This window comes from Pseudopodoces humilis, chromosome 13 (assembly GCF_049639895.1).
Source record: "Pseudopodoces humilis isolate 2021_Gansu_Grassland_sample_001 chromosome 13, ASM4963989v1, whole genome shotgun sequence".
Classification (NCBI taxonomy): Eukaryota; Metazoa; Chordata; class Aves; order Passeriformes; family Paridae; genus Pseudopodoces; species Pseudopodoces humilis.
Window position 1 is genome coordinate 6069800 of NC_142212.1, and position 14395 is coordinate 6084194.

At 57.1% G+C, this 14395-nt stretch overlaps 1 protein-coding gene across 2 annotated transcripts in view; it reads right to left on the reverse strand.

Annotated features, from left to right (window-relative positions):
* Window positions 1–2023: 2023 nt before the first annotated feature.
* Window positions 2024–14395, reverse strand: part of STAB1 (stabilin 1) — a 52727-nt gene continuing 40355 nt past the window's right edge. For both annotated transcript variants that reach the window (XM_088061900.1, XM_088061899.1), the window contains 25 exons: window positions 13986–14105; window positions 12964–13011; window positions 12766–12849; window positions 12007–12153; window positions 11717–11854; window positions 11037–11096; window positions 10760–10936; window positions 10164–10250; window positions 9541–9687; window positions 9305–9370; window positions 8564–8789; window positions 7777–7926; window positions 7114–7218; window positions 6563–6670; window positions 6208–6401; window positions 5441–5585; window positions 4886–5019; window positions 4405–4570; window positions 4076–4182; window positions 3748–3867; window positions 3212–3364; window positions 2972–3091; window positions 2654–2794; window positions 2275–2436; window positions 2024–2203 (listed from right to left, as the gene is read on the reverse strand). In XM_088061900.1, coding sequence (XP_087918026.1) covers window positions 2153–2203; window positions 2275–2436; window positions 2654–2794; window positions 2972–3091; window positions 3212–3364; window positions 3748–3867; window positions 4076–4182; window positions 4405–4570; window positions 4886–5019; window positions 5441–5585; window positions 6208–6401; window positions 6563–6670; window positions 7114–7218; window positions 7777–7926; window positions 8564–8789; window positions 9305–9370; window positions 9541–9687; window positions 10164–10250; window positions 10760–10936; window positions 11037–11096; window positions 11717–11854; window positions 12007–12153; window positions 12766–12849; window positions 12964–13011; window positions 13986–14105 — 3156 coding nt within the window. In that variant the 3' untranslated portion in view covers window positions 2024–2152. The remainder of the gene's footprint in view (window positions 2204–2274; window positions 2437–2653; window positions 2795–2971; window positions 3092–3211; window positions 3365–3747; window positions 3868–4075; window positions 4183–4404; window positions 4571–4885; window positions 5020–5440; window positions 5586–6207; window positions 6402–6562; window positions 6671–7113; window positions 7219–7776; window positions 7927–8563; window positions 8790–9304; window positions 9371–9540; window positions 9688–10163; window positions 10251–10759; window positions 10937–11036; window positions 11097–11716; window positions 11855–12006; window positions 12154–12765; window positions 12850–12963; window positions 13012–13985; window positions 14106–14395) is intronic.

Consider the following 14395-nt stretch of genomic DNA (forward strand, 5'->3'; position numbering starts at 1 on the left):
GGGGCCAGTGCTGGTGGTGGGACACTGCCCCTCCCTGCTCTGTGCCCAGACATGTGGCTCAGGCATGGAGCTCCCACATCTCCAGTGCTTGGTGAGAACAATCCAGGGGAGGTGTGACAAGGTGTGTCAGTAGCTGCCCCCAGAGCAGCATGAGTGACTCTGCAGATGGACAGGGAGGGTCAGGGCTGCCAGCTGGGCAACCACTCAAGCCAATCAGTGAGTGCATCACATGCCAAAGCACCAGCAGCGTTACCTGTCCAGTGGCCCTCAGCCCCATCCTGCTCCCCACCAGCCTGGTCTGTCCAGCTGGGGCTGCTGGTGGATCACTGGGCAGGATGTGCAAGCCTTGGCTGTTGGGAGTAGGTCACAGGGTCTCACAATTAGTATTTGGGGACATGGCTGGTTGTTGAGAAAGCTTAAGGCTGTGCACAGTTGGTATTTTTGGGGTTGGTGCCACGTGACAGAAGTACTTTGGCAATTGATAGGGTGTGGTCTGCTGTGAGCTGCCTCAGGGAAGGTGCAGGGTTGGCAGCAGAGATGGTGACCTCCCACTTGTGTTCACTGTGGCCTAAGGCAGCTGGAGGGGCAGGTGAGGATGGTTGGGGAGTGGGTGAGTGTGAAGTGCTGTGGGGAGCGTGGCCAGGCAAAGCCCTGTGGTGCCTCCTCAGGGGGAAGAAAAGCAAAGAGATGCTAATAGTTATACCAGAGTCTATAGGATGGGGCAAGGGTGACAGTCAGGAGGCCCAGGAAGGTGAGACCTGATTTAGGGTGGGAGGTGCAGAAAGTGGCTCTGCACCTGGCTCAGGGCCTTGCTGGTCCTGTCTAGGCTTCAGACTGCCCCAGGGCCATGCAGGGTGATGGGGAGGGGTAGAGGGCAGGTGAGATGGAGAGGGGGTGTTGGGAGTTTGTGCCACTGATACTGCTTGGCCCTAAGAGACAGGAGCTCATGCCCTCAGAAGGCGGATTGGTGTGGGGGAAGTGATGGCTGTAGGATGAAGGGTGGTGATAGTGATTGCCTTGGTCTTCCTTCTCCTCCCCTCACTGCCGCACCATTTGCAGATGGCAACAACGGTGACAGTGCCAGCTTGCTCAGGGACAGTCGGTGTTGAAGTGACGGAGATGAGAGCGTGAACAGAGAAAGGAGGGCCTGGCAGAGAGCAGGCACAGAGGTGAATGAGTGACTGGAGCATGGGTAAGGGCTGTGGGTTTGAAGGGAGCTGGGGCCGAGCAGAGGAGCAGGCACCAGGGGCTCGTGAACACTGGGCTGTGGTGGTGGCTGTAGGGGCTGTCAGTGCGGGGCAGTCAAAGAAGCCAAGGAAGAGGAATCAGGGTGGTGTGGAGGACCCTGTGCCAGGACCTGTGTCTCAGAGAAAGGCACTGTGTGTGTCAGAAACCCTCAGTGAGTCAGATGCACACACAGACACACACAGACACACTCTTTTCTCCTGCATGTTCCTCCTCAGTGCTGTGCCAGGCTGGCCTGTCAGTCTGTCACTTGTGTGTCACTGCCTTGTGTTTGTGCCATGTGCCAGCCTGTTGCACACTTTCAAGATGCCTTGTTCTCGACTCAGTGGTTTAGACAATCTGTTAACGTGGCTGCTCTAATCAAACACCTGCAGTAGGTGCATGTGCCACTTGTCTTTGTGCTGTGTCTAGTGTGTAGCTCAATAAACGTCTGCAGCATGTGTAACTAACTGACTAACCCGCTCTCTCTGCCTGCCCTGGGGGCACGACCAAAGGCAGCCTGGGCCGAAGCCGGGGTGGGCATCGGGCAGAGAGAGGCCGAGGCCTTCAGCACGGGGCAGGTGCTGCCCTTGCAGGCAGGGGCCACCTGGAAAGGGTGTTTGGGGTGACTGATGTGACTCCTACCTGGCCATGGGGCAGTGTGAGGGCACAGGAGCGAAGCCCGGCCGGACCCGGGGGATGCTGCACATGAACACTGAGGGCCGTACGGCCCTGGGTGTTGGAGGCTTGGGCAGGCACAGGGGCCATGACAGGCCCTGGGCGCGGGCGAGAAGGGGCTGGAGCTCGCACCTGCTGGGGGCGGCCGGTACCGGCGGGGCGGGCGGTGGGAGGCCGGGGCGGCGAGGCAGGCGCGGGCACAGCCTGTGGCGCTGAGCTGTTTATTTCCCGCGGTGGGGGCCGCGCGGGGTCACTGCGGGAACCAGCTGGGGTCGGTGCCGGCGTCCGCCAGGGGCGGGTCCTGCGGGGAGACAGCGGCGTCAGGCGGGGCGGAACGGGGGCGGGGCAGGGGCGGGGCGGGGCGCGGCTCACGTGCAGCAGTTCGTAGTCGGGGGCGTGGCCGCCGTACAGCGGGTTGGGGATGGCCACGAGCGGCCGCTGCGGGCGGGGCCTGGCGGCGCGCGGGCCCGAGTGCTCCGGCCGGGGCCGCGCCTCCTCCTCCTCCTCCTGCTCCTCGTCCCCGCGGAGATCGGCCTGCAACGGGAGCGGCGGTGGGCGAGGCTGCGGCTCCGGGGCACTCCCCGCACACTCTGTGCCCCTTGTCGCCCCCTGGCGTGCCGGCCCCTCACGTGCAGTCACCCGGACCCCGACTCCCCCATCGGGACCCCGCACCTGCCCCGGCCGATCCGCCCGACCCCCCGGCTGCATCCACCGCCCTCGTCCCCCGTCCCGCTCCCCAGCTCGCCCGTACCTGATAGTATCCGAACTGCCCATGCTGCCGCCGCCTCCTCACGCAGTAGTAGGCGGCGCCGGCACCCGCAGCCAGCGCCAGCGCGAAGCACAGAGCTGACAAGGTTCCCGTGGTCACGGAGCCCTGCGCCGCACCGTTCACCTGTGCCGAAAACAGCGGCTCCGTCACGGCACCGCCCCTGCTGCTGCTGCTCCCCAGCGGGAGCAGCCCTCCCAAAATGAGCCATGCCAGAGAGCAGAGGACAAGGCCAATTCTTGGGATGACTCTGTCACATCATCCCCAGGCCTGATGTCACCCCCGTTCATACCCCGGACTCACCTGGCCAAGGTGAACAACAGGCGGTGGGATCCTCAATGGCTCTGCTATCACATGAATGATGCCATTGAAAGCTACGATGTCCCACTCCACAACCATCGTGTCATTGATCCCCTTGGCATCCTACAGCACAGGACACAGATGATGTCACCTGCCCAGAGAGGCTCCCCATCATTCCCTGTCTCAAAAGAGATGTGGTGAAAACTTGTGGCTTGTTTTGCCCTCTGCCAAGGCTAAACCTACTGAGTGCTCTGTACTGTTGCTCGCTGGGAGGTCTGATACATGGAGGTCGTATCCTGACTGGGATGGGATGATGGTGCCCGTTGTGAGGTTGAAGCTGAAGAGGATGACATTGCTGGTTGACACGTGGAGCTTCAGTTCTTCCCCTGTCAGTGTCTGAATAAGCACCAGTGCACAGGGGTGAGAAATGGATGAACTGCTCTGTCCCTTTCCCTGCTGCTGTGCAGCCTCCCAGCCAAGCCCACACTCTCTCCATGGCCACAGGCAGCTCCATTCAGGGATAACACGGCACAGAATGACTGTGCAGAGCAAAGGGGGTTTGCCACCCTTAGGATTGTCAAAGCTCTGCTGGAGAAGGCTCTGAGCATCCTGACCTAAATGGCTCTTCTGAGGGAATGGTTGGACTGGAGACCTCCAATCCACTGGTCCTCTCTGACCCACAATCCTCCTTGTTCCCCAGACTATTGCATGCTGTCATGCTAGCTTTGGTGACACCTGCTCTTCTCTGGGGCTCTGATAGTTTATCCCTGCTTGCTTACCTCATTGTCTGCAAAGCCAGAATTCAAAGGAGCAAAGAGTGTTTTGGGAGCAGAGACATCAGACAAATACATGAAAAAATCCAGTCCTTCTTCTGTGTCATTGGCAAAACTGAGCAACATCTAGAAGAGATGGGAGATCTTCCCCATCAGCACACTGCTGCAGCACAAAGCCATCACCTTCCCCAGCCAGGAACCCCCCAGCCGTGGAAAGCCCCTCTGTGTCTGTAACCTCTACCTTGCTCACAGACCAAACCCCAACTCCTCCCTGCTCCAGCTGATCCCTCCCTCTGCCTTGCTGCTCCTGTAGAACCAGGAGAGCATCGCTTACGGAATAGAAGGTGGAGAAGCGTTCCTGGTCTGCGAGCACATCGGGCAGTTTCCCGCTGCACCAGTACCCATCTCCCACAAACCCATCACGGCACGTGCAGGTCACATCTGCAAAGGAACACCAGGGTGTGACTGAACTCTACAGTGCTGGCTGCACCAACCACCTTTTGATTTCTGGATACCCTCATCACACTCCCTCTGCACATGGGCATGGGGAGAGGGGGTGTGCCTGCCTGCCCTCATGCTCCTGGGCAATTTCCTCCCTGTTGCCCTGACACAGCTCTTTTGCCCAACAGGACTGTCCCCAGGAAAAGTGCTGGCACCACTCACCCTTCTCCTGGTAGCAGAATGCATCCCAGGTCTCGCTCAGGTTGCTTCGGGAGCCATAGTCCACAATGCCCACACGGCTGGACCCGCAGCTGGGGTTGGGGTAGGCTGTGGGGTATCCAGCTGTGCCATTGTCCAGCCAACCCACCAAGCACAGATGGAATCCCATCTGGAAGAGGAAAATCAACAATTAGATTAAAAATAGCTGTGTCACAGGTTTTCTACCTCAATGAACTTTCCCACTGTGCCTCATCCAACATACCCCCAACACCCAAAGTGTTGGGCACGATCACAAGTCCCAACCCAGTGTGACTGGCAAGGCCCACCGGCCCTTTTGTTTCATGCATGTAGATAGAGCAAACAGGGCCTTGCTGAGGAGATGAGAGGCCACCCACCCACATATCACCCCTGGGCTGGCCCGGGCCCTGGGAGATGCATGGCCTGTCCCAGCCCCACGAGGGGACAGAGCCACCCCTGCCCTGACCTGCTGTGCTGCTGCCAGCTGCTGGAACGTGGCCAGGGAAGCGCCTTCTGCAGCACAGGCTGCCTGAGCCTGCTCATAAGTGAAGTCATACTTCTTTCGGGGTGACTGCAGGTGAAACACACCCATGGTCTTATCTGCAAAATACCAAAGCCCAGGAGCATCAGTACAGGACACACTGAGCCACCTCCCCAAGCAGCCACGTGGGTCCCTGTGTGACCGTGGGCAGCACTGCCAAGGAAGGTAGCACATGGACAAGGCACAAGGGAGGGAGAGGCTTCCTCTGAGCTTCTCGACTTCCACACAGGAGCCACTGCAACCAGAGGTCATCTCGTGTCACACGGGAGCATACAAGGAGGGCTCGCTCTCCCCGTATGACAGGTAGGGAAAAGGGAGATGTGAAAACCACACCAAGCTACAGAGATGAGTCCCTGTCCCCCTTGGCCATCCCACCGTCCAGCTCTCCTGAGGGGAGCTCCAGGCCAAAGGTGAAGGAGGAGGGAATGTGGCCTCTCCATGGAACACCATCCCTGGCCCTGCAGGGTGGAGCACACTCACCATGGAAGTGCAGGTCAGTGCAGATGGCCTCTCGATGGCACTGCCCATTTTCTTCCAGGCACCGGTCCGTGGGGGGCACGACCTCTTCCAGGCACTGGATCCCATCACCGACGTAGCCCTGCTTGCACTCACAGCGCCGCTCGTTCTGCAGCACAAGGGAAGGGTGGCAACTGTGTGAGTGCAAACACACAGATGCCAGCTGGGGATCCTTGCATCCTTGTGGAGATGGGATTGAGCCTTCAGAATGTCTCTACAGCCTGCTGGGGCTGTGACAGAGCTGTGAAAGGCCATGTGGTCTGTCCTACCCCCACACCCAAGCAATGTCACATCGAGTCCTTGGCATGTGCTGTTTGTTTTGAGCTAAGTTTTGGCTCCTGACTCTTGGACTACACCACGCTCCCAGTCCCATCTTCTGGCCTGTGGTGATCAGCTTTGGTTCTTCTGCAAAAATGGCCAGCGCTGTCCTTGAAGGACCATCCAGGAGCCCGCAAAACAGCCCAGGAATGACAAAACTGACACAGCTTTTGCTCCTTAGACAGAGGAGTGGGGAAGAGCGGCCTCAGCATAACATCCCCAGAAGTATCCCAGCAGCACAGGCCCTGCCTGGTGGGAAACACCCGCAGGATGAGCGCAGCACCGGAGGGCACCCGAGAGGAGGGGCAGGGGACTGCAGTAGGGGGGACACTGTCCCATGGCTGCCCAAGGGCACCCAGCTGGGCGGTACTCCCAGGCACGCCGATGTCCCCGGCCCTAGGGGCCGCTCTCACCGGGCCGGTGCTGATGCAGTGGGCGTGCTCGCTGCAGTCCCCGTTCCTGCCGTCGGCACAGCGGTCGATGGGCTCGCAGATGTAGCCGTCACCTCTGTAGCCGGGGGAGCAGGCGCAGGACACGTTCACACCCGTTTGTGAGCACTGTGCGTGCCTGGCACAGCCCCCGTTGTCCTGGCCGCACATGTCGATCACTGCGGGAGGGAAGTACTGGGTTAACTAAATCATCTCATGAGATGTCCTGGGGGTCAGCCTGGCTGTCCAGACAGCTGTCACCCCAACATGGCCATCGGCACGCGGTCACCTGCTGTCCCGCCCTCCTGTCCGCTTCCCACCCTCCAGCGCAGCCCGGTACCTGAGCAGGTTCTCCCGTCCCCCTCGTAGTGCAGGTCGCACTCGCAGAGGTTGCCGGCGCGGCAGGCGGCCTGGGCGTGGCACGGCGGGGAGCAGGTGGGTGTCACCACTGAAACCAGAACACACCCGGCTCATAGTGACCGCAGGGCTGTGACACGGGCACGCCTACCACCAGCAGCCTCTGCCCCAGGCCACCTGCTCCCACCTCTCTCCCTCCCCTCGTTTTCTTCTGCCGGTTTGTTCTGGAGGTTTGTTACTCCATCAAACACACCACAGATCTTCACCTCAGCCTGCTTCTTGGAGCATCTTTGAGCTCAGGGACTTGTTCATGATCCAGTAGAGCTTTTCTCCTCTGCCTCTTCCTCACCACCCCAACCCTTGTGAAATTTAACAGCATGTAGCAGATCTTGGGAGCCTCACAACTGAGAGCTCCTTTTTGGAGATATTTCTGAACAGCTGCTTGAACTACCCAGCTCCTGGGAAAGCAGCTGTGTGGCAGCAGGTCCCAGGGAATAGCAGGTGGGCCCCAAGGAATAGCTGAGCATCCCTCACCCAGTCTGATTTCACAGCGGTCCCCAGTCCAGCCCTCGGCACAGAAGCAGAAGCCGTCGCCGTGCAGGCCTCCATTGCACACACCATTCTCAGTACAGTTGCACTCTGTGAGGAATGAACAAACACAGCATTTATGCCTTGGTGGAAAGGCCCTGGGACAGCCACGTGGCGGAAATGTGGCATTGTAGGCAGGTGTGAGGGTGGGCACATCCCTTCCTGCCAGTCCTGGCCCCTGTCACACACGCCCTTCACATAGGAAGAGAAGCCTCTGCACCCACAATACCCCATCACTCCTCTCCCCTGGGCATTTCTGGAATGTGTTTCTCACTCTGAAACATTCCTTGAGACCCCATGAGGCCCAGTTTGGGATGGGAGGATGGAGGACTCTCTTTTCCCTCACTTTGCTTTTGTTTCACATGGGCACAGGTCCCTGCTGAGCATGTCCCAGGTGATGCTCTTTCTGTACAGGGTTCATCACAACTTCTGTGTCCCACAGTTCACAGTACAAACTGGGGCTCTCAGCTGTGCTCAACAAACAAGGAGGGGTCTTTGACCTTGTGGCCTTATCAGCCATGGGCTGAAGGGGGTCAGCCCAGCACCTCCCCCTGTCCTGCAGCCTCCTGTGCCACAGCTCCACAGCCCCTCTGTGCTGCTGCCCAGTACCTCGGCATTCCGGGCCGTATCTGCCGGGCGCACAAAGCTCGCAGCCTGTCCCGATGAACTCCTGGCTGCAGTTGCAGATCCCTGAGCCGCTGATTTTGTCATCGCAGGTCCCACGGTTGTTGCACGGCGCCTCCAGCCCTCCTGGGCATGCTGCAAATGGGGCACCTTAGTGAGGCTCTGGTGACAAAGGGACCCTGTGCTGGAGGGGAGCCACCCGCTGGCCCCCACAGACCCCACACACCAGGTGCCCCTGAGCTGCTGCTCACGGGGTGCTCGGACCACAGACAGCTCAGCAGCCTGAGCACTGAGTGCTGGGGACATATCATGACAGGAAAACTTAGGAATGGGGGCAGGAGGGACCAAGTTTGGCACAGCTTCCAGCCTGGGAAGAGCCCCTGTGATATGCTGGGTCTGTGCTGTCCTGCCCAGCATTAACAGCAGACTCTACCAAGGATGTGAGAGCTGTCCATGGCACAGAGGGCAGATGCCAGGGAATGGTTGAGCATTGGCAACACCTAGAGGTGACTGAAATGTCTACAGCCACCCCCAGCAGCCCTGTGCCCAGGGCTCCCCACAGAGACAAGATATTCTCCAAGGAAAGGTGATAATCCCTGTTATAATCCTACGGTATTGCTTCCTGCACACTCTACAGGCTGGGGCTCCCTGTCTGGGGTTTTTCCCACCCTTCTCCAGGGGGCACACTCATGGATGTCGGATGTGCTGAACCAGCAATGCCACCTGCCCGCAGGGGACAGGGCTGGGCAGGACAGAGGAGCGTGGCTCTTACCCCGACAGTCCCGGCCATAATGGTTGGCACAGCACTGCGGGACCCACTGGCTGGAAACGCAGCTCCTCCTGCAGCCTCGTCTCAGAGGCCCCCTGGAAGAGAAGTGTCTCCTGAAGGGGTCCCAGGGGGCGTGCGGCCACGCCGGCCGCAGCAGGGAGTTGCGGTGGAACAGGAAGGTGTTCCTCAGCAGGTGGTTTCCATAATAGTAGCAGCGTTTCGTTTCCCCCTGTGAGGAAACAGGCAGAACACAGAGTTTGCCACACTGGGCACTCACAACTCACCTTGACTTTTCTTGTGCCACGCATTCAGTTTTATGACAAGTAACAAAGGCTTCCTAATGTGCTGGGGCTGGTGACAATGCAGCCCCACAGGAACTTCAGGGACATGCCAGAAGCCAGCAGTGAGAATGGGGTAGAGCCACTGCCTCCCAAGGCTGCTCACCGTGGGATCCCTGAGCCACTCCCAGGCTGAGCTCTTTTGCTATAAAGCATCCAGAGCCACCTCCAGTGCTGTTGGAGGGACCCCTGTGCCACACAGGACTGACCAAGCAAAGACCAGTGGACCCCATATTTTGCAGCCCAGCTCCTGCGTGACTTGGGGCAAGGCATGGACCATGTGACTGTGCCACGGGCTTGCCACATGCAGGTGGGCCTTCATTTTGTTGCTAAAACATGAGAGGCACATGGATGTTGTCATCAGTGCCCTAATGGGCCTCCCTGGTGACAAAGCTGTGAACTTTACCCGTTGAACAGAGCCAGCAGGGCAGGGTGGCTCGAAGCCACAGAGTCCGCAGCTCTCTGTAGATGCCTGTGGAGGGGAGAAAGAAACCACACAACAACTCAATTCTTGCTGCTGCCTCTCTTGGCTGCTCAGATATTTGCCAAGGAAGAGCAGCAAGCCCTCCAGACATCCCTCTTCCCAGGCACAAGGTTGCACAGGTGTCCCAGATCTTCATTCACCTCATCACAGGTGCTTACCTGCAGCTCAACAAAGGTGAACTCGTCGCACCGAGATCCCAGATCCGGTGGCTCCAACAGTTTGTCAATGCCATAAGCAATGCCCCCATTGAACTCCATGTGCCTCTGGATGATGGTGGCATCGCCATCCCCCACCAGAATCTCCCCCTAGCAGAGGAAGAAAGCAACTTGTGATTCTGGCACATCCTACATCCTGGCTGTACCACCCAAAAGTTGCTCAGTTTTGGCTGCCATGGCTTCTTCACCACCCCAAGAACTCCAAAATCTCTGTGCACACATCCTTGACCACCCTTCCCATTTAACACTTTTCACAGCCACCTATCCTGGGAATGACCTCTGTCCATGCAGCACATGCTCTCTAAAGGTTGTGGCACCACTGGGTTGGCTTTGCAGCCAGGTCATTGTGACATACATGTGCAAGTACCACACATCTCTGTACTTCCCTGACAGCTGGCCACGTCTTGTGCCTCTTTACAGCCCAGCTGTAGCCAGGCAAGGGGGTGTCCCAGCCTGCAAACACCCCAGATCTATGTTCACTCCCTGCCAGAAGCACCAGCTGCCCATGGCCATGCCCAGGGACACTTGCTCCATGGGAAGCCAAACCTGGAATCACCAACACTCACCACATGGGTTTTGCTGCAGCTGAATGAGATGGTGGAGCCGTGCATGGTCCGTATGGTTTCAACCTGGGGCACGTTACCAGCAGCAATCTAAGAGGGGAAAAAGAAGAATGTGAAGGAGAGACTGGAAAAACTGGCAGTTCATGTTAACCCATGGTGAGGACAGGCGTCAGTGGCCAGCCTTGGAGGGATATGATGTGGCAGTCCCTGAAGCTGGTGTGGGAGGCACATCACTGCTGGGTTAGTCCCAGATTGCTGCACAGTGAGAGGCCAGTATGATAAAGCAAGGCCTGGCTTTGCTCAGCTGGACACTCTCCTCATTCCTACCCCTGTACACAAGAGCCTGTTTGTGAGCCTTGCAGCTCCCCAGAAGCTGATGACAGAAGGTTTCAGCTCAGCCACCAGAGGTTCCTGTAGGTGCCTCAAATGCTCAGACAGCTTTGGGTCTCCTCAAGACAACTGATACGTGTGTGTTCTATGCCAGCAAAACATTTGGCAAGGTCACTCTGACACAGCCATGGCAGACAGTGGCACCTCATGTGGCCCTGGCAGCTACAAGCCTGCATGCTGTCACATTTACCTTTGTCTGTCACATTTACCTTTGTGTCCCTGATGATGTGTGCTTTGAGGTAGGAGGCCAGCACGTCCCGGTGCTCCCTGCGGTACAGGAACTTCTGCCGGCTCTCCGGGAGGGCGCTGAAGGCGGCGTCCGTGGGCCAGAGCAGCGTGAAGGGTCTGTGCACGGGGTCAGCGAGCAGCGGCAGCAGCTCCGCGTCCTGCCCGAGAGCACGGGGACACAAAGGGAAAGCCCCGAGCCCATGCTGAGCGTGCACAGGCACACAGCACTCCCTCAGAGCAGCAGGGGCAGAGGCTCACCTGCAGCAGCTTGCTGTAAATGCTGTACCCAAAGGCCTCGGCCACGTCCGTGATGTTCCGCTGCAGGGGGAGGAAAGGAAATAACTGACGCCAAGGGGTCCGCACCCAGGACCAGCAATGCAGGGGAGAAACCAGACAGGCAACAACTACAGTAGGTAAACACAAGTTTATCCCTGTCACCATCATGCTGATGATTTGGCCTGGAAAGGGCTGGCATTCAGCAGCCACCACTTTTCTGATTCATCCTAGATAGACACTGCTCTGGCAGGAGCTGGGATGAATTCCAGCACTCTGTTGTGCTGCACAGAAAATGTGTTATATTCTGTAAAATGCAGGCTCTATAAGCCCCTAAAGCTTGCTTAAGGAGTCACAGAGAGGCATTGGCAAACTCATGCTGCAGCCTGCTCTGTGCTGGGAAAGGAATGTAATGGTTGGCGTGGGAGAAGATCCTCCTGCCTGCATCCAGAACTGCTGTTCCCTAGGGATGGAAAAGGCTCCTTATGTTCTGAATATGGCTATGCCACAAATGCTGTCACCTTCACAAGCCAAGTCTGTGGCCTCAGACAACCCCTAGGCAGTAAGGACAGGGAAGAAGAGCAGTCCAAGCAGCACTGCTAGGAGAGAGATGCTCTCCCTGAGCTCACCACTGCCCTGACACCAGGGCATGGCTCCAGCCTTACCTGTGAGAGCTTTGAGGAGATGTTACGGCCCACCAGGTCACTGGGAATGAGGATCTTGTTGATGAAGTGAATGACCCCATTCACACCCACAATGTCACTCGTGACCACTTTGGCTTCCTCATTGAGAGTGATGCTATTCTGAGAGAGAGGGGACCTGCTGAGGCCTGCACCAGCCACAGCACCATCCTGGGAGTGTCTGTGGGCCCAGACAAGTCACTTGCCACAACCACAGTGCCTTCATATGACAGAAAAAGTGACGTCCTGACAAACGGGACAGCAAAGGGAATTACCTCATTCACTGTGATCTTTATTTTGTGGCCAGATAAAGATGTAAGGGAGTCCTGGCCTTCCAGGTCACTGGAGAGCAACTTCTGGCAGCCCACCATGTGGTAGCGAAGCAGGTCCCGGAGGAGACCTCTGCTCTTCCACTCCTCAAACTACAGACAGAGAACAGGAGTGAGGTCACACTGGGGCACTTTGCCTTGCACACTGGGCCCCCTGCCCCAAAGAGGGAGACTTGGATTGCCTGAGTTCCCTCTGACTCATCCCTGCAGGGAAGATGGTCCCCCCAAAACACATTGAAGGCACAAAATCATTTGAAAGCTTTGGGAAATTTCAACCAGCTTGACTAGTCAGTGATGGGGTTAGGATATTCCATTATGCTGACACCAAAAAGCTGTCATTCTCTTATTCCTGAGAAGGAGTAAGGGGTCTGTAACAGATACATGGGAGCCTTGCTGTTACCAGCACCATGGACACCAAAGCCACGCACCACTGATCTGGCACAGTGCCTCTGAGGCCCACAAGACATCATCTCTGACAAGGGTCTCCTTACAAGAGGAGGTATGTCCACCCCTGTCCAGGTTGTCTCCTCAGTGAGATGCCTCCAAACTTCTGCTTTTACACTGATGGAGAGCAGGGGATGCCTTTAACTCTCCATGGTGCAGCCCCTTTCCCTTGATCCAGTGGGCAGAAGAGTCCCAGAGGGGACATTGCCACAACTGGAGCTGTCAAACACCCAACAGAGCTTGGCATGGGAGAGCACTTACCACTGTGGTGTTTCCTATGAAATCTGTCTGTGGGACGAAGACAGTGAAAGGCCCTGCCCCACTGAGTTCTTTGATGTTTTCTGCCTGTGTTAGAAGAGCATTTGTGGGAAGGGAAGCAGAAAACATTGTTCCAGTTAGCAAGACCCTTTGCAGAGGTGGGATTTACTACACAGAGACAAGGACAAAGCTGTCACCAACCTGTATCATCCTAAAGAACAGGGATGCATCTGGAATCCTTCCGAGCTCCTTAAACAAAGGGAATCAGCTGGTGTTAGCAGGATCCCTTCCACTTGCTCCTCACCAACCAGCACAGAGACCAGCTCCTTCCTCTCAGGGTCACTCTCCCACCCCAAAGAGACACAGCTCTCTTGACACACCACAGTGATCTTCCCTCCCTCTCTCACCAGCTCTGCAGGCACAGATGGCATGGATGTTGCAGTGAGCTCTGTCTGCACCATTCACAAGAGCTGCAGGATGGAGTGGACAGAAGATGGAAGTTGGCTGGTCCTGCAGCACCTGTTTCATGGGTAACTGCCCTGTGCTCATGGGACACAGTCCCATGCCAAGTGCTTCACAAAATCTCTGCTTTAATCTCACTGTGCTGCCACTGCCAGTTCTGGGGATGCTGTCCAGAGGGCAGACATACCCTAGAGCAAGGCAAACACCCTCTCCTCACCACACAGACTTTCAGTGAGAGCAGAGGCACACACAGCCCATCTCTTTTCTTGTGGCTCTGCTGTGGGCACAAGATTTTATTTGCCACTGCTTGAAAAGGTCACTAGCTTGCCCAAAGACAGCCATGGTACTGGCAAGAGAACTGGGCATAGACTGCAGCCCTCCAGATTGGGTCCTAAGTCCTGGCATGGCCACAGGGGACACCTGCCCTAATCCCACTGGGCAGAAGTGAGTTGCCTTGGGGAAAAAAAAAGTCCACTCCCATTTGTTTATGACATGAAGCAAACAGTCCCCTGGAGGTAGGGCCAGTGTTGCTGACAGCACTAGAGTCTTCCCTCCCTTTGGAGCAAAGTCACTTTGCCATGATTCTCTCCCACAGCTGGCACATCAAACACACCTAGGATTTATGGAGAGTTTGCTCAGTTGTCTCCTCTCTCACACCACATACATGTCAATGTGACACCAAAACCTGCTCACCCTCTGGAGAGGAGGGAGTGATTTGCTGCAGGGCAGGGGACACAGAAAGTGCAGCACACGCCTCTCACCTGATGCACTTTGCCACGGCAGGTGAAGCCATCTCCAATGCTGTACCAGGAGCAGGAGCAGTTCCGAGTGCCAGGGCCTGTGTATTTGCAGAGCCCAAAGGGGCTGCAGCCTCCATTGTTCTGGCAGGGAAAGCAAAAAGCTGCTTGGAGAAGCTTCTCCAACCACCTGAACTGCTGCTTACATGTGGGAGCTGTAAACTCCATCCAGCCCAGTGAAAGGAAACTATCCCTCCCTCCTATTTAGTGCCTTAGAATAAACCCAGATTCTCAAGGGCTTCCCAGCACCAAACCCTTCCACAAAAGAAGACTTTCACACCTCACTTTGGAATGCAGAGTCCATGACAAAGCCCTTGTTTCAGAGGGTCAGTTTGACATGGCAGCGATGCCGTGAGCACAGAACACTTTGAGGC